This window comes from Chelonia mydas, chromosome 3 (assembly GCF_015237465.2).
Source record: "Chelonia mydas isolate rCheMyd1 chromosome 3, rCheMyd1.pri.v2, whole genome shotgun sequence".
Classification (NCBI taxonomy): domain Eukaryota; kingdom Metazoa; phylum Chordata; order Testudines; family Cheloniidae; genus Chelonia; species Chelonia mydas.
The window spans coordinates 129,486,504-129,513,557 of record NC_057851.1 but is presented as its reverse complement, the minus strand read 5'-3'; the positions used below and the strand labels follow the sequence as shown (position 1 = coordinate 129,513,557).

At 43.2% G+C, this 27,054-nt stretch overlaps 2 protein-coding genes and 1 long non-coding RNA gene across 8 annotated transcripts in view; 2 read left to right on the top strand and 1 right to left on the bottom strand.

Moving 5' to 3' along the window:
- Positions 1-17,968, top strand: part of TARBP1 (TAR (HIV-1) RNA binding protein 1) — a 97,797-nt gene extending 79,829 nt beyond the window's left edge. For 2 of the 4 annotated variants that reach the window (XM_037895265.2, XM_007068860.4), the window contains 5 exons: positions 1,263-1,434; positions 1,730-1,921; positions 8,099-8,223; positions 15,244-15,380; positions 17,565-17,968. In XM_037895265.2, coding sequence (XP_037751193.1) covers positions 1,263-1,434; positions 1,730-1,921; positions 8,099-8,223; positions 15,244-15,380; positions 17,565-17,730 — 792 coding nt within the window. In that variant the 3' untranslated portion in view covers positions 17,731-17,968. The remainder of the gene's footprint in view (positions 1-1,262; positions 1,435-1,729; positions 1,922-8,098; positions 8,224-15,243; positions 15,381-17,564) is intronic. The other 2 variants (XM_037895264.2, XM_037895263.2) reach the window with 2 other exon arrangements.
- Positions 17,969-18,808: 840 nt separating this feature from the next.
- LOC102937217 (cytochrome c oxidase assembly factor 6 homolog) lies at positions 18,809-21,657 on the bottom strand. 3 transcript variants are annotated; one of them, XM_037895267.2, is made up of 3 exons: positions 21,133-21,406; positions 20,436-20,587; positions 18,809-19,615 (listed from the first exon to the last, which is right to left on the bottom strand). In XM_037895267.2, exons 2-3 carry the CDS (start codon positions 20,577-20,579, stop codon positions 19,526-19,528), a joined length of 234 nt encoding a protein of 77 aa, XP_037751195.1. In that variant the 5' UTR covers positions 20,580-20,587; positions 21,133-21,406; the 3' UTR covers positions 18,809-19,525. The 3 variants fall into 3 exon arrangements, with proteins under 3 accessions (XP_037751195.1, XP_037751196.1, XP_027686830.1); XM_037895268.2 differs by having other exon boundaries at positions 21,143-21,406; XM_027831029.2 differs by lacking the exon at positions 21,133-21,406 and adding an exon at positions 21,530-21,657 and having other exon boundaries at positions 19,175-19,615.
- Positions 21,658-22,127: 470 nt separating this feature from the next.
- Positions 22,128-25,421, top strand: LOC114021547. The gene is made up of 2 exons (XR_003566065.3): positions 22,128-22,270; positions 23,981-25,421. It is a non-coding gene; the product is annotated as an uncharacterized LOC114021547 (long non-coding RNA).
- Positions 25,422-27,054: the final 1,633 nt, after the last annotated feature.

Here is a 27,054-nt window from a genome sequence, read left to right as displayed (position 1 = left end):
GAGTTAGGTTCTAGGGAAATTTTTTTCACCACACACACACACACACAGTGTATAAGTTTTAAACAAACAATTTAATACTGTACCCAGCGATGATGATTGTGAAGCGTGGTTGAGGTAGTGGTGTCAGAGGGTGGGATATTTCCCAGGGAATGCCTTACTGCTAAATGATGAACTAGCAATTGGCTGAGCCCTCAAGGGTTAACTCATTGTTGCTTATGTAGCCTCACACTCTACAAGGCAGCCGGAATGGAGGGAGGGGAGTCAGCATGGCAGACAGAGACAGACACACACACCCTATGTGTGTGTGAGAGAGAGAGATGCGCATTTCCCCTTTAAGTACACTGACACCATTCTTAAGTACACTACCTTGTTAAGTTAATCAGCAAGCTGAGACTGCAGCAGCTGCTGCCAGGAAGCTCCCTCAGTCCTGAGCCCTGTCGTGTATGTCCCCCCTGCTCTATGGAGATGGGGTAAGCGGGGTGCAGGAGCAGGGGGGAGGGGACACCCTGACATTAGCCCCCCATTCCTCTCTTTCCCTCCCTCCCCCAGCAAGCAGGAGGCTCTGGAGAGCAGCTCCAAGGCAGAGGGCAGGAGCAGCACATGGCAGTGGGGGGAGGGACAGCTGAACTGCTGGCAACTGATAGCTTGCTAAGCAATTGCCACACAGGGAACTTGCGGGAACAGGGAGCTCATAGAGGGGCTGCTGGTCCACCCTGGTTCGAAGCCTCCACCAGCTAGCTGCAAGGGGCTGCTCTTCCTGCAAGCAGTGGACAAAGCAGGCGGCTGCCAAACAACCTTGGAAGGGAGCATTGCACAACTTTAAATGAGCATGTTCCCTAATTGTTCACCAACGAAACAACCTTAATCGGGACGCGATAAGTGAGGAGTTGCCATACAAGCTTCCAGTGTTTGTCTGAGTTCCTTTGCTGCTTCTAGCCCCTTCAACAAACAATTTTTAACGTTAGAAAAGTTGTACATTTGAGGCATTTTCCAGCATAATGTTTGTAAAGACTTTTTCTTAGATTGTTGCTTTGGTAGGGTTTTATGGGTTTTATCTTTAAAACTGGAAAATGTCCATAATGTTAAATATATGTTCTTGTATTGCACCAGGTTATGAGTATTCGGAGATGTATTGATCAGTAAGTTATAGCTTATGATAGATAAAATATTTGTAATATAAAATGATGCTGCAGTTAGTTTAGTATCTCTTTGAAGTTTATTTTTTTCTGAGATTATCCTAAAAGTCCTGTGTTGCATTGCAGACAATATTTTACACCCTTCCACGCCTTTCAGAACTTGTTGAAGATGAATGGATCCCACTCTGTAAATTTACCAGATATACTGACATTTCTTTGCCTGCAGCATTTCATTGGTTGCATTCTCGAACTGAACTTCTTAATCTAAAACCAAGTGACTGGTCTCAGCAAGATATGGGTAAAATACAAATTCATATATGTTTTGATCTGAGATTAATTATTTGGGTTTGGTAGTAGCAATATATTTTGTCAGTACTTGCTCTGCTAAACATAATTGTTAAAAAACTGCTGTAGAGCATGTAGCTATGCTGTGCTATTAACATAATGTATAGAGATTGATGATAATATGTGACCCTTATAGTTTCAGAAGGGTATCACTTTGGTGTCCTAGTAAACAGTGGTTCCCAAACAGTTTCATTATCATGTCAGTATTTTCCACATCTAAATAATTTAAAACTAACACTTTTTCTTAGGTTCAGATTTAGTTGAAACGGATAACCAACCAGAATGGACAGATGTTCAGAAAAAGATCATCCCTTGGAAAAACAGTAGTCCTGATTTAGACCTGGAATTGGTATTTCAGGACCGTGCAGCTAAACTTGGTAAATCCAACAGTAGATTGATTGTAGTGGCCTCACTTATTGATAAACCCACCAATTTAGGAGGTAAGGTTCAATGCATATTTTTAATTCTTTATTTGAGCAGGGTGGATTGACTTTGTGATTTAAATAGCTGATTTTATTCATGATTTAAATCAGTAAGCAGGAAATCTTGATTTAAATAATCAATTTAAAGCTTATTTGCATTTGTACTTTTTATTTATCATCCTAGAAAAGTTAGTTCTTATTGGTTGGTATAATTTAGTACTTTTTTTTTTTATTTTTTTTGCTAAACAGGAAAATACACTAGATAGGCATTATTGAAGCAGTTATATAGCTCAACATATATTTATTCAGATTCGTAATCTTTACATTTTTTGTTGTTAGAATGGTGAAAAATGACATTTCTTATTTTTTAGATTAATTTTTTACTTGTGATTTGTGTTAAACTGCATTTGGATTGGAAATTGGAATTAAATAAATTATGAAAACAATGTTTTCAAATAGTTCTATTTAACTAATAAAAACAATCCTTAATGTGCTGGATACATAAGAAATAAAAGTATGTTTAGCAAAACACGTTTTGCCTTTAAAACCAACTGATTTATTAAACAAAGTAAATATTATCTGTAACTAGTGAATTGAACTGATGGTTTCTGGCCTTCATATCATTCAGGAGTATAGAATTTGTAATCACATCTTTTCACATCTAGTTTTTATTCATAGATTGGAAGAGGAAAATAAGCTTTCCTGCTTTTTCAGTTCCCAGGCCATTTCTCAATTTTGAATGAATTAGTCATTGAACTGAACTAGTTGAACAAACTGAAATGAAGAAAGTATTCACTCTGCATCTGCCAAAGGAACTACTGCTGTCGAAAATTGAGTTAGCACTTCGACAAACTCTAGTTCCAGGTGCTTAGCCAGGGTCTACCACCAGTTCAAGAGTTTGACTTTTTTTAAAATTTTAACAACAAACATGTAGTGCTTGAATATTATTTTCTGTATTTTATTTAGATGATTTTAGTAGATTATACTAAGTTTAAGCCTTTACATATCAAATGTAATTTTGTTTATGAAAAGAGAGATTTATTTAATTTAAATTTTTAAAAAAATCTGATTAAATAAAAAAAAAATCACTGCTGCTTCTTCAAGTAGTGTCCCTGTGGGGGCTCCATTGTACGTGTATCTGCATCCCTGCGCTGCTGATCAGAGAACTTTAGTAGCAGTGTCCGTTCAGCCTGCTCATGCACTGCTCCTCACCGGCCACAAAGCTAGCCAGCATACGCAGGCGAACCCTCCTCGGTTCCTTCTCAGCCGCCCCTGGCTAGTGACAGAGCTATAGCTGTCCATTCGCAGATCATTAACTCTTTTAGAATTGCTAATTTTTAGCTTCCATTAAAGCACTTTTTCTTTCTTTACTTCGTTTACATTTTATTTTGGCATTTGCCTTTAAAAAAAAAAAAAAGAAGAAGAAGAAGAAGAAAAAAGACTGTCTTCTGCCAACCCCTTGTCCAGGGGGTGGGGTGAACCCCCTAGACAAAGGTATGCCCTGCACCCCAGTCTTCAAAAACCGCCTCAGTTGCAAGGAGTCTATCCCAGTGACTGATGGACACTCACAGTGTGTTCGCTGCCTAAGAGAGAACCACATTCCATAGAAGTGTGGTTTGTGTCCGCAACTGAAGCCCAGATCCAGAAAAGACGGAGAACTGAGGCTTAAATTCCACTTCACTGAGTCAGCACTTCAACCTCTGGAGTCCTGGCAGGAGCGCCCACTGCAACCTTCTACTTTGAAGGGAGGTGAGCCCAGGGAGATGCCTGTGAGCCACTCACTTAAGGCCTCTAAGAAAAGGTCAGTGAGTCCCCATAGCAATCCGTGATCAAGCCAAAAACAATCTCTGGCTCAATCAGTATCATCAGGACCAATGGCACTGAAGCTGTCTAAATCTGGTATCCAGGGCATGCACGGTATCATACCAATGGAGCAAGTCAGGTTGCTCCAGCCAATGAACCAGTGGGCCCAAGCAAGAAAGCACTGGTACCATGGGAGCATGAAAAACCTAGAAGATCTGACCTGGGGAAGGCTCCATCAGTACCGATGTCAACATCGGTACCACCGGTGGTACACTGGGCACCAACAGACCTTGCTATCAGGTCCACATCTCCAGTCCCGTCGGTACAAAAAGCCTCTTGGCATCGACAACCACCGCTGGTATCGATGCCTTCTGCACTGCCAGACTTCCAGTGCGCGACGGATCTTTTGGTGTCTGACGCACCGGACTTACCTCTGCTCATTACCGGGGACCCAGTACCAAGTTCATCCAGAGCCCTGGACTTGCCATTGACTTCGTACCATGCACCACCCTTTTCATTGTTGCAGTCAGAAAGTGAGCAAGAGGACGTGGTTTCCCGCCACTCTTCTCACCCGCTGTATGGGGCCCCGTTTCACTATGGACATCAGGCATATCGTCCCCCTGATCCACAGCCTTCCTGGTTTGGTCAGTTGTGGCATCCACCACTGGCTCCTTCCCATCGCAGTGGCCACACCGTGATCCTTGGCAGGTTCAAAGACAACAGGTCTCCCTTATCTCTAGTGCAAGGGTTCTCAAGCTAGGGGTCGGGACCCCTCAGGGGGTCGCATGGTTATTACATGGGGGGTCGTAAGCTGTCAGTCTCCACCCTAAACCCTGCTTTCCCTCCAGCATTTATAATGGTGTTAAATATATAAAAAGGTGTTTTTAATTTATAAGGGTGGGGTTGCACTCAGTAGCTTGCTATGTGAAAGGGGTCACCAGTACAAAAGTTTGAGAACCACTGCTATAGTGTGACCTACCAGCAACCAAGGAAACACCATCAAGCTGCTACCTCGAGGGCTTCTGAACTTCCTGAACAGGCAAGCACGCTTCTCATCATCACCGCTAAACAAGACAGTGATACCCCTTCTGCCAACTATGGCAGGTGATTTTAAACTGTTCCAGAACTTGGCACAGAGGATGGCAGAAACATTGCAAATACCTTTGCAAGAGGTGAGCGAGTCGCACTACAAGCTGGTGGCCATTTTACATTCATAGAATCACAGAATATCAGGGTTGGAAGGGACCTCAGGAGGTCATCTAGTCCAACCCCCTGCTCAAAGCAGGACCAATCCCCAATTAAATCATCCCAGCCAGGGCTCTGTCAAGCCTGACCCTAAAAACTTCTAAGGAAGGAGATTCCACCACCTCCCTAGGTAACACATTCCAGTGTTTCACCACCCTCCTAGTGAAAAAGTTTTTCCTAATATCCAACCTAAATCTCCCCCACTGCAACTTGAGACCATTACTCCTTGTTTGTCATCTGCTACCACTGAGAACAGTCTAGATCCATCCTCTTTGGAACCCCCTTTCAGGTAGTTGAAAGCAGCTATCAAATCCCCCCTCATTCTTCTCTTCCATAGACTAAATATCCCCAGTTCCCTCAGCTTCTCCTCATAACTCATGTGTACCAGTCCCCTAATCATTTTTGTTGCCCTCCGCTGGACTCTTTCCAATTTTTCCACATCCTTTTTGTAGTGTGGGGCCCAAAACTGGACATAGTACTCCAGATGAGGCCACACCAGTGTCGAATAGAGGGGAACGATCACGTCCCTCGATCTGCTAGCAATGCCCCTACTTATACACCCCAAAATGCCATTGGCCTTCTTGGCAACAAGGGCACACTGTTGACTCATATCCAGCTTCTCGTCCACTGTAACCCCTAGGTCCTTTTCTGCAGAACTGCTGCCAAGCCATTTGGTCCCTAGTCTGTAGCGGTGCATGGGATTCTTCCGTCGTAAGTGCAGGACTCTGCACTTGTCCTTGTTGAACCTCATCAGATTTCTTTTGGCCCAATCCTCCAATTTGTCTAGGTCCCTCTGTATCCTATCCCTTCCCTCCAGCGTATCTACCTCTCTTCCCAGTTTAGTGTCATCTGCAAACTTGCTGAGGGCGCAATCCACACCATCCTCCAGATCATTTATGAAGATATTGAACAAAACCGGGCTCAGGACCGACCCTTGGGGCACTCCACTTGATACCGGCTGCCAACTAGACATGGAGCCATTGATCACTACCCGTTGAGCCCGACAATCTAGCCAGCTTTTTATCCACCCTATAGTCCATTCATCCAGCCCATACTTCTTTAACTTGCTGGCAAGAATACTGTGGGAGATCGTGTCAAAAGCTTTGCTAAAGTCAAGGAACAACACGTCCACTGCTTTCCCTTCATCCACAGAACCAGTTATCTCGTCATAGAAGGCAATTAGATTGGTCAGGCATGACTTGTCCTTGGTGAATCCATGCTGACTGTTCCTGATCACTTTCCTCTCGTCTAAGTGCTTCAGAATTGATTCCTTGAGGACCTGCTCCAAGATTTTTCCAGGGACTGAGATGAGGCTGACTGGCCTGTAGTTCCCAGGATCTTCCTTCTTCCCTCCACCTCCTCCGGAGTGGTCCTCCCTATTAATGAGGCGCTACTGGATCCTGCCAAGGTCATATGGCAGGCCCCCACATCTGTCCCACCAACATGCAAGCCCGCTGACAAGAAATATTACATGCCAGCAAAAGAGACAGAGTTTCTCTGCTTCCACCCACCTCCCAATTTTATTATTGTGGACGCTGTTAATTCTAAAGATCACCAACACCAGTTTAACTCCACCCCTTACGACCAGGACTGGAAGCGTCTGGACCTTTTTGGCAGGAAAGCATACACCTCGGCCATCCTCCAGTTCCATGTTGCAAGCTGTCAAGTCTTACTGGCAAAATATGACTATCAGAACTATGCAAAACTCAGTTCTTTTATTGAGCAGCTCCCCAATTCTCATAAGGAGCAATTTAAAGTCATAGTCAACGAAGGCCAACTGTTGGCTAAGACATCTCTCGAGTCTGCACTTGATGCATCTGACACAGTGGCATGTTCAGTCTCTAATGCCATTGTGTTGAGATGAGCCTCATGGCTTCCTTTGTCTGGCTTCCCAAAGGAGGTCCTATGGACTGTGGAGGACCTTCCTTTTGAAGGGATAAAGTTATTAGCCGAGAAGACCAACGCCTCCCTTCACAAATTAAAAGATTCCAGGGCTACTCTTCAGTCCCTCGGTATCTGTACACCTGGGTACAAAAGCAAATATAGTCCTCAGCCACCAATCAAGGCCCACTCATCACAATATTCATCTCAGTATTCAGCACAGAGATCATCTGAACCCCAGATGAAGAAGCCCAGGTTACCCAGATGGAAGATGTCAGGATCACAGCCCATTTCCTCTCAACCCTCCACCTCAAAGCAACAGTTTTGACGGTTGGTCGAGGTGCCCGTAGAACATTCTACTCATTGTTATCTCACACTGGAAACCCGGCCCCTCCCCACCCACATTCCTTCAGAGTCCATCTCACCCCATTCAGCAGCATCTGGGAATGGATAATCTCCGACAAATGGGTGCTGGAGATCAACTGGGATGGACGCTCCATCCATTTCTCCTCCTTCCCCCTACCAAACATCCTTCCCAGACCCTCTTCAGGGACCCTTCTCACAAGAGCTGCTATGTCAAGAGATAAACCATCTCCTCAGCATAGGAGCCAGAGAGCCAGTGCCCACAATTCTAAGAGGCAGAGGCTTCTACTCTCGTTACTTCCAGTTACCGAAGAAAAAAAGAGGGTTGGAGACCCATACTGGGACTCAGAGCGCCCATAGACCTTTTCTGCAATTATTATTAATAATTATACCATTTCCATCTAGTAATGAACCAATACCACTGTGAGGATTCTGTTTATTCCTAATATAGTTACAAAACTCCTTATTGTTCTTAACTCTGCTGGTCAGAGATTTCTCTTTGTGTCATTTGTGTGTATGTAACACAAAACTCATACATATATGCTGACCCACTGCACTGTAACATCATTGGAAGTAAATACTGCAGAATACTTTATAGGACATGGTGGTAAAGGTGGGATTGGTTTGTTTTTATTTATTTATTTATCTATTTCTAACCTACTGATAGCTTATAGAAGGCATTTTCCTTTTTCTGCTGACATTGCGAGAGTCATGACTTGGAACATACATGAAAAGCATGTGGAAATAACTCTGTTGACTAAAACTAGAGGGCTAGAGACACAAATGTTTATATTGCTGGAGATTATTTGTTTTCAGATTGTCTTCTCTTTTTCATGTGCTTTAATATCTTAGTTTTGTTGTTTAAAGTAATCTTTATATTTTAAATCTTGTGCTTATTTGTAGGTTTGTGTCGTACAAGTGAAATATTTGGGGCATCTGCTTTAGTTGTTGGCAGTCTTCATTATATAAACGATAAGCAATTTCAACATCTCAGTGTTTCTGCAGAACAGTGGCTTCCTCTTGTCGAGGTGGGTGGAAAAAGTATTTTAGCTGCTTACATAAAAGGAGCACTGTACATATAAATTCATTCAAACTGATGCCCTCTAAGTCAAGGGTCTCACTTTTTTTTTTCCTCTCCTGAAAATTAACCGCTTTACCCATTTGGCACAAGTACCTACTTCTCTGTTTTATGCTAGTATTAAGGTATGTTTGCATTAGCCTGCTGCTTTTGAAAATCCTTGTAGCGGTTTTTAAAAGGTTGGTTTGTTGATTACTTTTTGTGTTAATGAAACTGATTGTACTAGTTGCCTCTTGTTTTATAACATACTCTGATTATAGTATTTTACAGCTGATGGTTGTACATTGAAATTTAAAATTCTTTTGTAAAACTTAAAGTGATTCATTGAAATGTTATTAATCTCATCTTGTTTAGCCCATTTCTTTTAGTGACATGATGAGAATAATTAATAACACAGTTTGTCTGAAACTAATTTACAAGGTAGATTTCAGAGCCTTTTCTATACTTTATCAAAATCAGGGCATCTTGCTTCAGACTGTAGGTCTAACACTCAGCACTCTATGCAAGCCTGTGGTTGTAGTCTTTTGTATAGATATTAGGGCTGTTAATTAATCGCAGTTAACTCACACGATTAATTCAAAAAAATTAATCATGATTAAAAAATTAATCGCAGTTTGAAAGCACTGTTAAACAATAGAATACCAATTGAAATTTATTAAATATTTTGGATATTTTTCTACGTTTTCATATATATTGTATTCTGTGTTGTAACTGAAATCAAAGTGTATATCATTTTTTATTTCAAATATATGCACTGTAAAAATGATAAAAGTAGTAGTATTTTTAGTTCACCTCATACAAGTATTGTAGTGCAGTCTTTGTCGTGAAAGAGCAACTTACAAATGTAGATTTTGTTGTTGTTACATAACTGCACTCAAAGAAAGCATTGTAAAACTTCAGAGCCCACAAGTCCACTCAATCCTACTTCTTGTTCAGCCAATCGCTAAGACAAACAAGTTTGTTTACATTTACAGAAGATAATGCTGCCCTCTTGTCTGTCTGAGCGATTGGCTGAACAAGAAGTAGGACTGAGGGGATTTGCAGGCTCTACAATTTTACATTATTTTATTTTTTGAATGCAGTTTTTTTTTTTTTTGAACATAATTCTACATTTGTAAGTTCAACTTTCATGATAAAGAGATTACACTACGGTACTTGTATTAGGTGAATTGAAAAATACTTTTTTTTTTTTTTTGAGCACGGTACACTTTGTATTCTGTGTTGTAATTGAAATCAGTCTATTTCAAAATGTAGAAAACATCCAAAATATTTAAATAAGTATTCTATTATTGTTTAACAGTGCGGTTAATCTTTTTAATCTCTTGACAGCCCTAATAGATATATACATTTTCAAAGTCAGCTTTGTATATTTTCATAGCAGTCTGAGTCTACTTACAGTTAATCTCTGGAAAATTTTATTTCTGATGTAAGAGTAAAATTCTCCGTATTTACACAATTTTGTCAATCCTTTAAAATAGTTTTGTTTTCAGAATAAATTACAAAGCCATACAATACTCTACTTCACTGACATGATAACAGACCTGCATTTAAACAACATTTTCTATACCCAGCCTATACAGAACACTATAGTAATGATAAATTTATACTGCTTGTGAGACTTGGCTTCTGATAGGTTTCTGACAAATTGAGATTATAAAGACAGGAATAAAGGGAAAAAAATAAATATTGTATTCCAAGGTCCCAGTCAGAGATACCACACAAGCATACTCAGTAGAAAGAAAGCCCATCTACACATCAGCTAATCACCAGTGTGTTCCAGAAAAGGATTCTAGGGTAAATACTAATAATTTCCCATATTATTATATGCAAAAAGGATTTTTTCATATATAGACAAGTTCATGAGGGAATAAATCTAAAGCTTTATATTTTGTTTGGTTTTGCTCTTCAAAATCATTAGGCTAGCACAGTTCTCAGGAAATGTATTTAGCTGTCTGTCAAGATTACAAAAATGATTAGTATTTTCTATCAGTAGAACAACATTATTTTTTAAAGTGGCCTCTGCATATTCCCAGTTATGAGATGCCTTTCTCTACCCCCTTGTACTGCTAAACTTTGGGAACTATATAAAAAAGAAATATCCATTGCAGCATGCCTCTTTGCAACACTGAACATTTGGAGTTGTTACAAGAAGTCTTCTGCCCAGCCACCTCTGTTCCTTTCTTTCTGTGACTAGTTGTGAGAAAAAAGGCCTTCACTCTGTCAAAAGGACCTTTCCTGGTTTTAATGAAAAATCTCCTGTTAACTTGTTATAGTTAATACATTATAAATAGTTAATTTTAGGCACTTTCTGTGTAATTGCCTGATTTAGATTCCCAGACTGTCTCAGTCTCTGTCCCTTAAATCTCATCTGTAGAGCCCAGCGTGGATACAAAATTTATATCTGCAGATATACAGCAGATATCCGTGGAGCTGCAGGGCTCTACCAGGAATCGTAGTGGCAAAAGCAACAGGATGTTGGGCTGCCGTTCACAGGAGCCAGTGCCCAAGCCAGACAGCTCTTCCGGTGTGGCCGTACGGTCCCCAGCCATGCCCACTGGCAGCTGTCCCTAGGGTTGCCAACTTTCTAATCGCACAAAACCGAACACCCTTGCCCCCTGCCCCCGCTTACTCAGTAACCCCTCTGTCGCTCTCTCTCCCCCACCCTCACTCACTCATTTTCACTGGGCTGAGGTAGGGGGTTGGAGTGCGGGAGGGGATGAGGGCTCCAGTGTGGAGCCGTAGAGGAGGGGACTCTGGGCAGGGGGTTGGGGTGCAGACTCTGGGGTGGGCCAGAGATGAGGGGTTTAGGGTGCAGGAGGGGGCTCCAGGCTGGGGGGTGGAGCTGAGGGGTTTGGAGTGTGGGAGACTACTCTGGGCTGAGGCAGGATGTTGGGGCGCAGGAGGGGGTGATGGCTCCGGCTGGGGGTGTGGGCTCCAGGGTGGGGCCGGAAATGAGGGGTTCAAGATGTAGGAGGGGGCTCCGGGCTGGGGCAGGGGGTTGGAGTGCAGGCTCTGGGAGGGAGTTTGGGTGCAGGAGGAGGATCAGGACTGGGGTAGGGAGTTGGGGTGTGGAGGAGGGGCTCAGGGCTAGGGCAGGGGGTTGGGGTGCAGGAGGGAGTGAGGGCTGCAGTCTCCGGGCGACGCTTACCTTGAGGGGCTCCTGGAAGCAGCAACATGTTCCTAGGCGGAGGCGTGGCCAGGCAACTCTGTGTGCTTTCTCTGCCCGCAGGTGCCGCCCCAGAAACTGCCACTGGCTGTCGTTCCCAGCCAATGGGAGCTGCAGAGCTGGTGCTCGGGGTGGGGGTGGGGGCAGAACGCGGAGCCCCCCGACCGTGTCTTCACCTAGGAGCCAAGGGACGTGTCACCACTTCCAGGGAGCCCCACACAGCCATGTACCGAGCTTGCCAGCTCCGCCAGCCAGACTTTTAACAGCCCAGTCAGCAGTGCTGACTGGAGCCACCAGGGTCCCTTTTCGACTGGATGTGCTGGTCAAAAACCGGACACCTAGCAACTGTAGCTGGCCCTGGTTGGGCTAGTATGTGCAAGATGCAGACCTCTGTGTGGAAGGAACTCCTGTCTGGGAGCATGCGAGCTGCTTGCACACACTAGTGTGATCAGGGACAGCTGCCGGTGAGCTTAGGGCCCATCCCAGTAGGCAGGGCTAGAGTCAAGCTCTTTATGATGGAAGCTAACACCTTAGGGTTTAAGGCATGCCTCTCCTGTGCTGCTTCTATGCCCCTCAGTGGTGGACACTCTTTTTTACTACTTCTGAAATGCTCTATGACACCTTCCTTGGGCATGGAGGAGGATGTAGCTAAGGCCTAGTCTTTCCTCCAGTCCCTTCTGGCTGGTGTCCCCGCGCACCGGGATTCCACCTTGAGCTCCAGGGCTGAGATGTCTGTGACATCCCAGTTGTCAACTTCAATCCATGTGTTGACTTCTTCAAGCAGGTTTAGGAAGGAGCATCACTCTAGAGATAAGCCTACACATGAAGGTCTCCCCCTCCAGGACCTTTAGACTGAGACATAAGAATTGACATATGTTTGGCTGCAAAACTTAAGACGAGTCTGTGGGCAGCCAGTAGTCTAAGATGGGTCCCTCTGGCACCTGATTACTGGCCATGAAAAAAATTGCTTGTTGTACTGACTAAATCCGCTGGCTTCCTTTTCTCTGACACACCTCTTTGACACTCTTGGTAACCGGCATGTCAGTACTGTCGTTTTTCGTACCTGTGGCCTATTTTATACCAGCTGACCTGTCTGTAGGCCAGGTACAGCTATACTTTATGTCAACAGACAGGGTGGGGCCGAGTCATTTCTGCTCTGTCAGGCCATTTGGCTGTTGACATGGTGCATATTTGTCACTGGTTCATATCACTAGCCCTGGCAGACATTCAGACAGAACTTACTAGTAGATTACCTCAGCAAGCGGTTCTCAGACAACTACATGTGGTCAGTCAAGGGCGTGGTGCTGCAGAGCATCTTTTGCAAGGGGGGATACCAATCAATAGCATATTTGCCACAGACCAGAACAAGAAATCCCAAGTGTTCTGCTCCAGAGACGGCTCCAATCTAGGCCTCCGTCAGATGCTTTTCTTACCCTCTGTACGCAGGGACTGATATATGCTTTGCTCCTGTTTCCTGTGAGACTGAGGGTCCTGAGGAAAATGAGGCAAAATGCTGGACTGATTATCATGATGGGCCAAGCAGTTCTGGTATTTGGATCTGATGAACCATCAATACAGCCCCCAATCTCTTACCTGCTCAGTCTGACATGGTCTCACAAAACATCCCGGGAGGCTAGATCCACCCCTAGACTCAGTCTCCTTATGTTTGACAGCCTGGATGCTGGCTGGCTGATGTACACCGTAAGGTGTTCTCCTGAGGTTCAGAACATTCTGCTCTAAAGCAGAAAAGCCTCAACTAGAATGACTTCTAAAACCAAGTGGTGGTTTTCTGTTTGGACATCTGAGCACCAGCATCTCCCCTAACAACACCCATTTCAACAATACAGAACTATATACTATCACAGAAACATTCTGGGCTTTTTGTCAGCCCCATTTTGTCTACCTAGCAATAATATCTCTATTCTGGGGCTTTCTGTTAGCTCCATAAAGATCTACCTAGCAGTAAAATCTGCATGTCAGGCCACACTGTATTTTCTCACCCTACACTGGCTATATTCCTTACAGACTTTATTCATGCTTTTTCACCCAATTCAGGAGCTGCCCTGGGACCCTCACTCTTGGGATCTCAGTGTAGTATTAACAAGGTTGATTGCTCCCCCACTTTGAACCTTGTATACCACCTATCACTGAAGACTGCCTTTTTAGTAGCCATTACATCAGCTCAGGTAGAGGAGATTGTTTTTCATGGGGAGCTTCTCCTTATATACACAGTTTCATAAGGACAGGCTTACTCTGAGGCCTCATCCCAAGTTCCTGCCCAAAGTGGTTTTGGAATTCCATATGAACTAATTTATTAATCACCAAGTTTCCTTCCGCAAGCGTCACTCAATCCCCTGGGAAGCTAAACTTCATATGCTTGATGTAGTAAGGGCATTGTCATACTACCTTAACGAGACAACATCTTTCAGGAACACACCTAGCCAGTTTGTGATCTTTGCTGATAGGATTAAGGGTCAGGCAATAACCTCCCATTGATTATCAAAATGGACCTTCACCTGTATAAGGACATATTACAAGGTAGACTAGATCCACCTAGCCACATTAGAGCTCATTCCACTACTGCTCAGGCAGCTTTTGCTGCCTTTGTTTGAAGAATGTACCTGTAACCAAATCTGCAGCGCAGCTATGTGGTCCTTGCTCCACATAAACAACGAGGAGTCCAGTGGCACCTTAAAGATTAACAGATTTATTTGGCCATAAACTTTCGTGGGTAAAAAAAACACTTCTTCAGATGCAAACTTGGGCATAAGCTTTTGTGGGTTTTTTACCCATGAAAGCGTATGCCCAAATAAATGTGTTAGTCTTTAAGGTGCCACTGGACTCCTCATTGTTTTTGTGGATACAGACTAATGTGGCTACACCTCTGATACTTTATCCACTCAATTTCAAGACACTGTTCTTTAGTAGAGGCTTCCAGATCTCATTCCTGTTTTGGTAGAGCTGTCCTGCAGTCATTCTTTATGTAGGATTCCTTGTACCTGTCTGTAAGCAAACAGACTGCTTGTTTTTGTTAGTCACCAAGAGGGGAATCCACGGGCCAATCGCTTGAAAAAGTTATTGTAACTGTTCTTTACTTACCCGTAACTGATTCTTCAAGAGTAGTGCATCTGCATATTCACACGACACGTCCATCTTCAAAAGGACTTAGCTGTTAGCAATAAGAAATAAGGCAGTTGTGGGCCTCACTGCCTCTTGTCACCTCAGCTCCTGAGCATTTGTTGCTGCGAGTGGATACTTGTGTAGTCCCAGTGGGTGCTGTTTTTCTAGCAGGTTTTCGAAGGTTAGCTATACCAGGGGATTGGACCACATCCCACAAGTGATGAAAAGGCAAAACTCTCAAAGAACCATGGCTATTAATACATAATCTTTCCTTTATCCACTACATTATCTAGCAACAGTTCCATTCTTTTACTGACTTCCTCCTAAAAAGGGTATTTATAATGAGTCATTGTAAACATACGCTGGGGCAACACCAGATGTCCTGCACTTGATCTGCAGTAACACTCCCATATGATATAATCGTGTACGGATCCAGTAGAACTTATGATCTGTGTTATATGAATATCTGTGAAGCCCAGAGCCCTAGTATATTTCTGTATATTACCAATTACCACCAATCTGAAAAAAAAATCTTAAAATTAGTTTAAAATTTCAGTTTTTTTTTCTTCTGTAGAATGTTCTATTCTCAACTTTAGAAATGTGTAAAAGTTTTTTGTGGTAATATATTTTTATATAGAAAATATTTAAATATTTGTACATTTCTCCGCTATTCTTAACATGCAGGTGAAACCATCTCAGCTTGTTAATTATTTACAGCAGAAGAAAACTGAAGGCTACACTATCATAGGTGTGGAGCAAACTGCTAAAAGTTCTGACTTGACCGAATACTGCTTTCCAGAGAAATCCTTGTTATTGCTGGGGTAAGTTACAAACAACCTGTATCTGTAGTTTCCATACTGTGGTCCATCAAGCCACCCTTCCCGTAAGCAGCAGTTTAATGATTAGAAAATCAAGCTATGTTGGTGGAAGGAAAGAAGAGAGATGGTATATAACAGTATTTCTCTTCCACTTGGTATAAAAGATGTAAAATATAGAACCCCATGGATCAAATATCTTTGTCTTTAATGAGGGCTTTGTAACTCTGCTCTCCTTGGCTCACCTCAAGAATCACACCATGGCACTATTCCTTGGCTAGAGCTTCTCGATGGCACTTTAGAGCCCAATAATGCTAATTCATTTGCTCAGCCACAGAAATCACTGCAGAGCAAAGAGAGTGCCCTCATCTCTCATGAGCAGAATACAGTGTTAATGTAGAGCTTCATAGATGTTGCCTTTTCAGTGAGCTAAAGTTAAATCCAGTAATAAGTCTCTGACATGACAGTATAGTAATAAATGCCCTGAGTCTCTTTTGTAATGTGACAGCCTCTCTTTCACTCACCCTCCTTTTTCACACTTTTGTTTTCCTATGTTGCACACTTTGGTTAACCCAGTTTATCTTCAGCATAGCTATGTGATGTTATTTTCAGTGACCTCATTCAGAAGGGGGTACAGTCTGTGTAAGCAGTATTTACTGAGGTGCTGTCACTGGAAATAGCAGACCTGGATGCCTATGACCAGTGTGGTAATATTTAAGATATTCACAAGTATTTAAGTGATTGGATATCCCCTAGCTGGCCCATCCATGGAAACCCAGAAATCTCTCCAGGATCAGACTTTCTATTTCTGCATAAAAGTAAAGAAATTGATACCTTGCTTTTTGTTACGTTTATTTCTGCATTAATGGGGAAATACTATGATCAGTAATTGTTATATGTGAACCACCCCTTCTATTGAGTGTGCTATTATAAATCAGCATCTTCCATTTCTGAGTGATTTAAGTTTTTGTGATAGAGCAACTAATAGCATTGGCTAAAGCTATAGGAAGAGATTAGTGCAAGCTTTGCTACAGTTCTGTTAAACTTCAGTCTTGATCTGCAACATTTGTGTTATTATCAGCAGGAATCCTAGTTTTCCATGATAAAAAAACCAAACTTCTCTGATTTAAAAAAAACCATAAAAATTCACACTTTTCTGTGATTAAAATGAAGTGCTGAACTTTAGCTTTCCCTAACCACACTATCTGTTTATAGGTATCAGGTGAACACAGTGTTTTATTAATATATTTACATTTGCAAACAAATTCTAAGCTTACCATCAATGTGAAATTTGTCCTAGCCAAACTCAGTGACTTGATCTTTAGGGGTGATTTTTAAAGTTTTTGGCATCTTTTCATAACTTTAATTACATCTGGAGGCTGAAGTGAAATCTGAGATACATTAAAACATGAACTCCTATAGGCCATTGAGTAACCTCTGTATGCCAGAAGCAGTTTATTGGGGTATGTTTAGCTATGTAAATTTAAAGCCCATTCAAAAATCAACCATAAGAGCGGGGAGGTTGCATACACTGAATAAGTGATACTGGTACTTTCAATAAAATTTAGTTAAAATAAAAACATATATTAACTATTTGCACAAAATGTAAAAACTGAAGATTCTCTGTAAAAATGCAAATTCCACGTTTTCCCGTGGCAAAAAGATTAAACAAGGATCCCTGCATAGTCTCATGTTTAAGATGTGGAAAACATCTATTAGGATAAGACCGTTTGGTTCATTTTGGTTGTGACTTAACCAAAATATAAATCTGAGTTTTTCTTAAAGCAAAAAGATAGTGGACTAAACTACTACACTGTCTAGTTTCCGTTGTCTTCAGTGTTTCTGTAACATTTGGTGCTGAAGCAAGACACTAGTTCTAGTATTTTATAAGTTTCCGATTACAATGCTATGGAATTTTTAGGTTTTCTATTTTTGTGCTCATCAGTTATATGTATGAAGAAGTAAGCATCAACTGCATGGATAAGAAACTTATCCCATGATGGGTGGAGCTGGCAGCAAGTAGTGTTGTGAGTGGTGTTTGCTACTGTACTCATTTCTTGGTTTTTTCTGTTGTGGGACACTCAGGTTTCTCCAGACAGGTGCATATTGGAGACAGCATGAAGTGATATTTCTTCTATTTCTTCTTTTCTGGGTAAAAGACTTACATCTTTTTAATTTCCTCCTTATTAGAAATGAACATGAGGGAATCCCAGCAAACCTGATTCAGCATCTGGATGTTTGTGTGGAAATTCCTCAGCAGGGTATCATTCGATCACTGAATGTTCATGTAAGTGGAGCTCTGCTGATTTGGGAGTATACAAGGCAACAACTAATCAAGCAAAAACAACAGAAATAACTGCAGGAGTCTTGTGCCTTATTTGTAATGCAGCTGGATGGCTTTTTATGGTGCTGTAAAATATGTTTTTAAACACATGGAATAATTACAGACTCAGGGTGAATGACGATGTTTTTAAATTTTGCATGTCATACAATGGTGTTGTGTAGTACAAAAATTGTTTTTAAATTCCTTAACGTATTATCTGATTATATACAACTGTTTTATTGGTAATAAATAGTCTTGTTTGTATTGCTTACTTATGTATAGTTCTCTTATTGCAGTGGAAGCAACCAGAGTTAATAGATTCTTCTCCCCTTGAACACACAACTCAGTGACATTTAACTGTTTCATACAGTGTACTTCAAAATGTAGGGTTTTTACAATAGCAGTTGTTTGGATCACAACAGCTGTAGTTGAGGTTAAAATGGTTTTAATTTGATCGCCCATACTCACACCTAACACCCTTGTGTAGTCTGTGGTAAGATGCTTTGTATTCTGCAGCATCTGGGTACAGTAGACCTGAAATTCTGCAGCTGTTTTAGGTGAATTTAAAAACTGACATTAAGTATGAAATATCTATTATTATTCCTTCATGATGGTCATTTTCATATTAAATCCAGTTTTTTACGCTCCCCCTAAATTTTCAACATACTGCAGATTTTGAATTGATAACATTTTTAGAAGCGAAGCTGGAAGTTTTGGCAGAGGACCAGTTAGGGTCTTTTACATCAGGAAATGGGGAAGTGGTTTAGGAGTATGGGATAAATCATGTCTATAAATGTTAGTGAACCCATTTTTAAAACACAGGTTTTAAACACCAAAACACAGGTTTTAAACACCTAAACAATGTTTGCTGATCCCAGTAAACTCTATGCTTGGTAATTTATCAGGGTGAATTGTTCAGTGTAGGGCCCTGTCCTAATACACAACACTTTAAGCCTTTTTCACTGACAATTTGGAAAATGCCATTTTTAAAGCAGCTGCTATTTTGCCTAAGGACTACCTCACGTAAAACAAACCTTTACTGAAGCAAATTCATTGTGAATAATACAGGAGTTGGTTATATCATTGCCACCAAATTATACAAACAAGGACATAAGAAATCATACCTGTAGCATTGTATTTTTCAAATATGTTGGTGACATACGTAATGACTGAGAAACTGTTCACCTACATTAGTGGCATAAGAATCTCAACTATAATTGTGCAGATATTTATAAAAATACATAAATGAAGACCAGCTACATAAGAAATGATACAGTGGTTATTTATACCTCTTGATCTTTATCTAAAATGTGGCCATACAGTAAGACAGCAGAAATTAATTGATGATTCACAAAATTTTCAAAGAAATAGCATAGAGTGTACCTGCTCACTTACACTGACACATTATCTTCATAGAGAAGGGGGGAAGATGCAGGAGCTTTTTAGAAAAGTTAGTTCACGTGCATTGAAAAACTTGTCAAGTTTGAAAACAGTTTAATATTCTCCCAAAAATATAAATTTATAATTCAGTGTATTAATTTCTGGGAAACACTGCTTTTCATCCTAGTTACACAATAAAAAAAATTCAGGTATAGGAAAAATTATATACCACATTTCTTTAATACACACTCTTACAGTCAGTCTTTTTCATTTAATTACTGTTCTCGCACAAAAGCGAGATATTGCAACAAGGAAAGCAGCATGAATTTCTAGAGATACAGTGTAAGTTACCAGTTACTTTTAACTCAAGGAGTTCTCGTTGCATTTCAGTACTTCTCTTCCATAAGATTATTCTTTCATTGATTGTGTTTCATAAATTGATGCGTAGCTATGACTTTTCAGTAGTCCCAGGAAATTCTCCTGCTTGAAGCTGTTCTTTGTATTTTAAAAAGTCTCTTCTTTTGTCAAAGTATTTTACCTGTTTTAAAAAGAGATCACTTTATATTCATCAAAGCAAACTGGTGTAGTATGGGACTCCAACATGAAAAGTTCTTATTCACACATCATCTAACGGGATTACGGAAAGAACAGTCTTCGATCACATACACACTTGACCAGGTTGATACTGAAGTTGTGTATGTTAATGGTTTAGAATGTGAACTCCGTCATTGGAGCAGAAAAAATGGGATGTAGCACATAGTAATATTGGTCTCAAAGTGCCATGCAATTGCAAGCCCTGCCACTATTACATGAGCGTTCTCCCCTTGAGATCTGTGTTTTCACTTCTGCGATATTATCCATTAATTTCCCTGTTTCTGGGAGTTGACAGGACATTTCCCAAATACCTTTCCAGTGGTATAGCAACATAATTTAGAGTGAAATCTACTTCACCAATTATCTGGCTAGGCAGTCTTCTGGATTTAATACTCATTGTTTTGTTTTTTCAGTGTACTACTCCATGAAACAAATACCCAATCTTTAAGAGGATCTACAGTAGTAATGCGCGGCTCGCTGTGCAGCAGAAGTTATCTATTTGTAGGGCATTGCTTACATTTGTGTTTATGCCAGTGTACAAATATTCTGGATAGTTACATCACTGGAAAAATTAAAGGGAAGCAGTGTCAAATGAAAAAACAAAATATTACTGTAAGGTATTAAGGCATTATGAATAATGTAGATTGTGGCATTACTTGAGAATGCTTATATGAACTAATTAATTTGCAGAAGAAATTCATTTTTGATACAACACATCTGTCAGGTTGCATCTTATGACTGGTGGAAAAACTACTAGCACTCACCCATTGTTGTGGACACCTAGATTCAAAAGAACATCTAAGCTTCTGACACCTAGATGCATCTTCCATATTTTCATCTAAGCATTTCCAGTATTCATCCCTGGCTCCCCAGCAAGCCTTCCTTTCCTCCATTGATGGTGCTGACATTTTTATTACTGGCAAAATAAAATAAAATTGTAAATGTCTTGTCCCTGATAAACACTTTGATCTGCCTATTGCCTCAAGTTTATTCACACACAAATGTTGCACTGGTTAGTGAAAAAGGTCCAAGAACTGGCAAGATGTGAGACTTTATTTGTAATGGCTTCAATAACCTTGAGTGTGCCACCTGATCTTGTCCCACAGTTAACTGGAGAGCTAAATAAAATGAATCATATTGCTGATACGCAGATGCTGTACGTCTGAGAAGCTTAACCATATAAGAAGTTATAGCCACCAACATTTAATTTTAGAAAGAGGGCAGGTGCTTCACATCAGCCAGCTTCCACTTACAGGAACCAGAAAGGGTCTGCACTTTAACTGAATACCAGCGCAAATTACAAATCAGGGCATATGCTCCCTTTTAAATAGCAATAGGAAACACTAAACCACACTTTAAATCAGTGTAGTGACATGACAAACTGCATTAAGCCTCTTTCCCCCGCCCCCCCCGCCCCCCTTTCCTGGCCCCTGGTACATGTTACAGTTTAATAACAGAAATCTGAAGTTACTTCCGCAGGCCCCAAACGGACAGAAACTCTGATCGGGTGGTGAAAACTAGGCGCCTGCACAGCGAAACCACCACTCCCGTGAGAGAGCGGCTGAAGTCAACCCCCCCCTCTGGGGGAGCAGTAGGGAAGCCGGGGGTGGGGGGCCCGCGGGGCAGGAGCCTGCAGGGTGTTCTCGGGGCGTCTCCCTGGCCCCACGAGGCGAATTAACCCCCCGGGCACACAGACCCCCCCCCGCCCCGGGTTGCGACAGGAGAACTCAGAGAGGGGCCGGCCACGGCCCCGCCGCGCGCACGGGTTCGGGGCAAGCCCCGCGCCCGCTCCCGTCTCCTCCGGCAGAGCCGGAAGGGGGGATTCTGGCGCCTGTCCCCAGGCACCTGACCCACTCACCCGCCCCCGCCGCGTCCCTCCAGCATCCGCCCAGCTGAGGCCGTGACCCCGACCCGGACCGGATACAGATCCAGAGAGCCGGAAGTGACGGTCGCAAAGACAACACCTGGAGGGGACCGAGACGGCGCGTGCGCAAGGCTGCGGGGAGGCTGCTGTTTCCGCGTTGCTTGGAAACACGCCCGGGCCTAATAGCGTCACCTCTTCCTGTCACTCTCGCTCCCGGCCGCAGCGTTGGGCAGGGGCTGCTGAGGTCCCCCGGAGGCTGCTGGGGCCCGGGGCGGGGTGGGAGCGGACCCGTCTGGCCCAGGCACAGATATCCTGGTTCTTAGGTGAAGGGGCGGAGCCGGAGCCAGGTTGGCGCTGCGGGCTCCCCAGCTGTCAGGCCGGGCGCTGGGGGTCCGGCAAAGCCCCGCTCGCTGGTGCACAGCCGAGTCCTGGCCTCGGGCTGCAGCCCCGGGGGGGGGGAGGTTGCACCTGGCTGGGCTGAAGTGTGAATCCTGAACGTGGCTTTTTGCTGCTCCCGATCGACTCCTCTCAGGCTGCTCGGCTGGCACCAGTGACACACCGCGCAACGCCCGGCCCTGCCAGTGCTGAGCCAGGCGCGTGTCGCCGCTTCCTGGGCCGAGGCTGGTCTTTGGTCTCTCCCAGTCAACGCTGCTGGGGCGCGGGATTCAGGAGGCAGCCAAGCACGGGCATGTGGAGGAGAAGCCGGGGGTCTGTAGACACGTGATAGGAGCACAGGTACTAGTATGCAGGTTTACTGTCGCAAGCCGGTTACCTCTCAGGACATACTGACGAGCTGTAGGGAGCTAGAATGACACACCTGCGACCAGTGTTTCTCATGTCCAAACGAGGGGTTTTCCCATCTGCTCTGAAGTGTGGAGGCAGACGGATAACTAGGGCCCTACCAAATTCACAGTCCATCTGGGTAAATTTCATGGTCGTGGTATTTTAAAAATCTTGAATTTCACGGTTTTGGATATTTAAATCTTAAATTTCATGGTGGTGTAACTGTACGGGTCCGGACCCAAAAGAGGGTCATGGGGGAGGGTCGAAAGGCTATTATAGGAGGGTCATGGTATTGCTGCCCTTACTTCTGCACTCCCTTCAGAGCTGGGTGGCCGGAGGGTGGCAGCTACTGGCCAAGAACTCAGCTCTGAAGGCAGTGCTGACACCAGCAGCAGTGGAGAAGTAAGGATGGCAATACCATACCATGCCATCCTTACTTCTGTGCTGCTGCCAGCACAGGCACTGCCTTTAAAGCTGGGCGGTCAGAGAGCTGCAGCTGCTGGCCAGGTGCCCAGCTCTGAAGCCAGCACTGCCACCAACATTAGTGAAGAAGTAAGGGTGGCAGTACCGTACCATGTCACCCTTCTGCACTGCTGCAGGCAACAGCGCAGGCTTCTGGGATAGGTGCCCAGCAGCCATGGCTCTCCGGCAGCCCAGCTCTTCAAGCAGCACGGAAGTAAGGGTGGCAATACCATGACCCCCCTACAATAGCCAGATCTCACAGGGGAGACCAGCTTTCATGGTCTGTGACATGTTTTTCGTGGCCGTGAATTTGGCAGTGCCCTACCATGGGTGTTTGTAGGGGCTAGGAACCACCCCTTCCTGGACTTTTCTACCACCACACATACATGGGCAGTGGACCAAGAGCCTCTGCTTCTGACAGAGCTTTGGGGAGTTTTTCTAAGTCCCCTGCCACCACCACCTTCCCCTTCTGAAAAGGAAAAGACATTTTTACTTATTGAAAGCAAAATATAGTAACTCCTCGCTTAACATTGTAGTTACGTTCTTGAAAAATACGACTTTAAGCAAAACAATGTTAAGCGAATGCAGTTTCCCTAAAGAATTGATGTAAATGGGGGGTTAGGTTCCAGGGAAAATTCTTCTGCCAGACAGAAGACATTATATACATATACTGTATAAGTTTTAAACAATTTAATACTGTACTCAGCAATGATGATTGTGAAGCTTAGTTGAGGTGGTGGAGTCAGAGGGTGAAAGAGGGTGGATCATCCAGCTGCTCCTCTTGCTGTTCTTTCCAAAGTGCCGGGGCGGAGGGGGGGCGGTTCTTAACCCCTGGCTCTGCCAAGGCCTGCCCCGCACTTCACCCCTTCCCCCAAGGCCCCACCCCCATCCCGCTTCTTCCTGCCTGCACTCCACCCCCACCCCATCTCTTTCCACCCAAGTGCGCTGCCTCCTTGCTCCTCCCCCTTCCCCTCCCAGACCATCCTGAACGTCGCGAAACAGCTGATTGCTGTGGGCGGGAGGTGTGGGGAGGGAGGGGGGAGTTGCTGATCTGTGGGGCTGCCGGTGGGCCGGAGGCACTGGGTGGGTGGAGGGGAGCTGATAGGGGTGCTGCCGGCCTATCCTGGTTTCAAGCCCCCATAGCCAAACAACATTATAAGCAAACATTGCACAACTTTAAATGAGTATATTCTCTAATAGATCAACAATGAAACAATGTTAACCGGGACAACGTTAAGTGAGGAGTTACTGTACCCAATATTCCTGGGCTCCTTCTGACCAGGGGGTTTCTTGGAGCTAGCCCTTCCTGAACCCCTTCATCTCCCATGCAGAAGTGGGGATTATTGCTTGGACAGACCTGTCCCCCGGCCCCAGCTCAGGCCATGTCTGACGGGGACAAGAAAAAACAACCCAAATATCTCCCCTGCTCCTCCCCACTCCACCTGGGGCCACATGGCACAGCCGCTGTTCCTCAGTCACAGTGAAAGATGACCCAGAGGTAAAGAGGAGGATTAGGTCCCTCAACTGCCCTTTCCACACTCGGGCTGGTGGTGGCTGCAGTCCTAGAGCCTCAGGCTGCAACAGTGGTGCCCATCCTCTAGCTTCTGCCCAACATGCTCTGTTCCACTGGTCTCAAGGGCTGTGGTTTAAGTGCCAAAAAATGGCCGCTGACTGCAGACAGCAGACTCCTAGAAGGTGTAGCACATAGTAAGCAATATCATAATTATGTAGAAACATACACTGTAGAATATATGAATTCTGATGTATATGCTTACACATTAGTACTGCTTTGTATGGTGTTCAAAAACCTGGTCACAACTATAATCTATATGTTCTAGCAGGTTTTAAGTTGTTTCAGTCTAACTGTGACAGTTTTAATTCTTTGTGCTTCTGTTCATAATACTTGTGACGCTGTATGGTATGGAATATGTGGGACACTTTATGATATTGTTGATACCAATATTATAAAAGTGTGATGAATCGTTCCAGGTATGCCGAGTGAGGTATCTGTGAAAATGTTATAATTTGCCGAGCGTGATAATCTTGTTTATATGTTTGTATCACCTTGTATTATAAGCTATAGATATGTATGGTATATCTATGTTTCCAAACTTGTGCTATGTTTCTCGGTGACATCCTAGACCGATTGGCATCAGCAGTAAGCCTGCTTGATGGCCCATCAAGGGTCGTCAGCGGTACAATGAACCCATTGAAAGGAGCCAGGGAATACACCTTATGAGTCAGCATGACTTGTAGGGGCATGGCTAAGGACCGAAAACTCAAAGCCTTTTCCATGCCCATGTGTTGTAAAGTTTGTGTTTGGGACACAGGAAGTACAAGCCACATGGCAAGAGAAATGTAAAGGGCAGCTGCATCATCTCCATTTTGTATTTGATCCTGTATCTTACTCCTGGAGTAACTTTTCTACAAACTGAAGCTCTGAACAAAGGACTGAATGACCCATCCAAGCGGTGGACGTGTTCCAGAGGGACTTTCAAGTCAGCAGACTCACCAGTATTGCTAAGAACCTGATAGGTGGACTTTGAAGTCTCTGTTGTATCTGAGTGCTTTACCATTTAACAATTATCTTCTTGTTCTTTCTTTTTTTCTTTATAATAAACCTTTGGTTTTACATACTAAAGGATTGGCTGGCAGCGTGGTATTTTGGGTAAAATCCAACCTATTATTGACCTGGCAATGTGGCTGGCCCTTTCGGGTGCAGAAGAACATTTTGTATAGTGAGCAGAGTGTTTTAAATCACTTCTCACTGTACTGGACCTGCGTGCTGATTAGGAGCAAGAGAACTGGAATGCAGTAAAAGGGGGCTGTGTGATTTTTTTTAAACTTCTTGATAACCAGTGTGAGAGATTAAAAGTACAGTCTGTGGCTGGTAGGTGAGTTTAACTTTAGTGTTAACCACCAGTTTTGTGAGTATTTGCTCTCCCTTTTGCAACCTGCCCTGACCTTTGCATTTTCAGTGAGGGCTCCGTCAGGCATCCCAGGTCACACTCAGTAGTTGTTGTATATCAGTATAGAACTTCATTTTGCCAACTTTTTTCCCACTTGTATTTTCAGTGGAGTAAAAATTTACATAGCTCCTTAAATTTCCTTCCTTTACATATGCACCAATATCATTGATTTTTCTCATCTACAGGGAATCAGTGAATTTTTAAAGGGAGAATATTTAAAACCTGGAGGATATTAAGTTAAAAAAAGGTTAAAGTAGGTCACAGGATGTCATTTTCATTTAAATGTTTCTATGTGATATTGGAGGGTTGTTTTGTTTTTGTTGTTGCACAAGATGGATACAGAACATTTTATCTTCCTGTTCATCTGTGTTTCTGTTGTCTTCATCTAGTCTGCAAAATGTATCAGGAGTGAAGAACAGGAGAAGGAAGTCCCTGTCTGTGTGGGGGTTTGAATGCGTATAGCAGTTGGGAAGGGAGTTTGATTGACAGCTCTGGAGACCTGTGCTTATAAATAGGACTGGTAGGGAACTGCCAGGGGCAGCGAGCATACACCATGAGGCCCTGACACTATAACTTAACCCTGAGCTGAAAGGAACCATCTCCGAATGTAACAGAATAGTTTGGGTTCCATGGCTAATTCAATCCTTTCCTACTTTGCTATGACTGTTCACTACGGTGCCAATTAATAACAACTGGGGAAGTGGTTTTTGTGTGCTGGTGCCTATGTGAATTGTGAATTGCAGCTTGACTGAGCCCACCAGCTCGTTTCACATAGACCTCCCCAGCAGCCTTCAAATAATTAGCACAAATATCTTTGTCATTAGTGATTTCTGGGTGGGTTTAAGCCAGTGACCAGTGCAAAACAAGAATGAATAAACAGTATTTTTTTAGTATGATGAGAACTTACCCTTAGCACCTTTATAGGGTAATACATCTAGTTTAAGATCTGGTTATTCGGGTGACTGGTCAGCTCAGCTTGAAAACACAATCACAGTGGAAATACTAGTGAGAAATACAGAATAGTAAATCCTATTTAATGGTTTTATTTCTGGCTTGGGAATAAGCTAGCAGAGTTCCGTGTTTGTACCCAGAAGAATCATGGCTTTCATTTTATAGACCAGAAGCCTGTAAACTCTAAACATTTTTGCTGTTTACTGGTGGCAGCCTAAAAAGCAGTGGAGTTTGTTTCCATGGGAACCCACAGAGCTGCAATTTTGAACAGTCTGGAATTTTGACAGCAAGAGACAGGTTTGTAACAGGGGCCTGATCCTGAGAAATACTGAGCACTTGCAGCTCCGAATGATG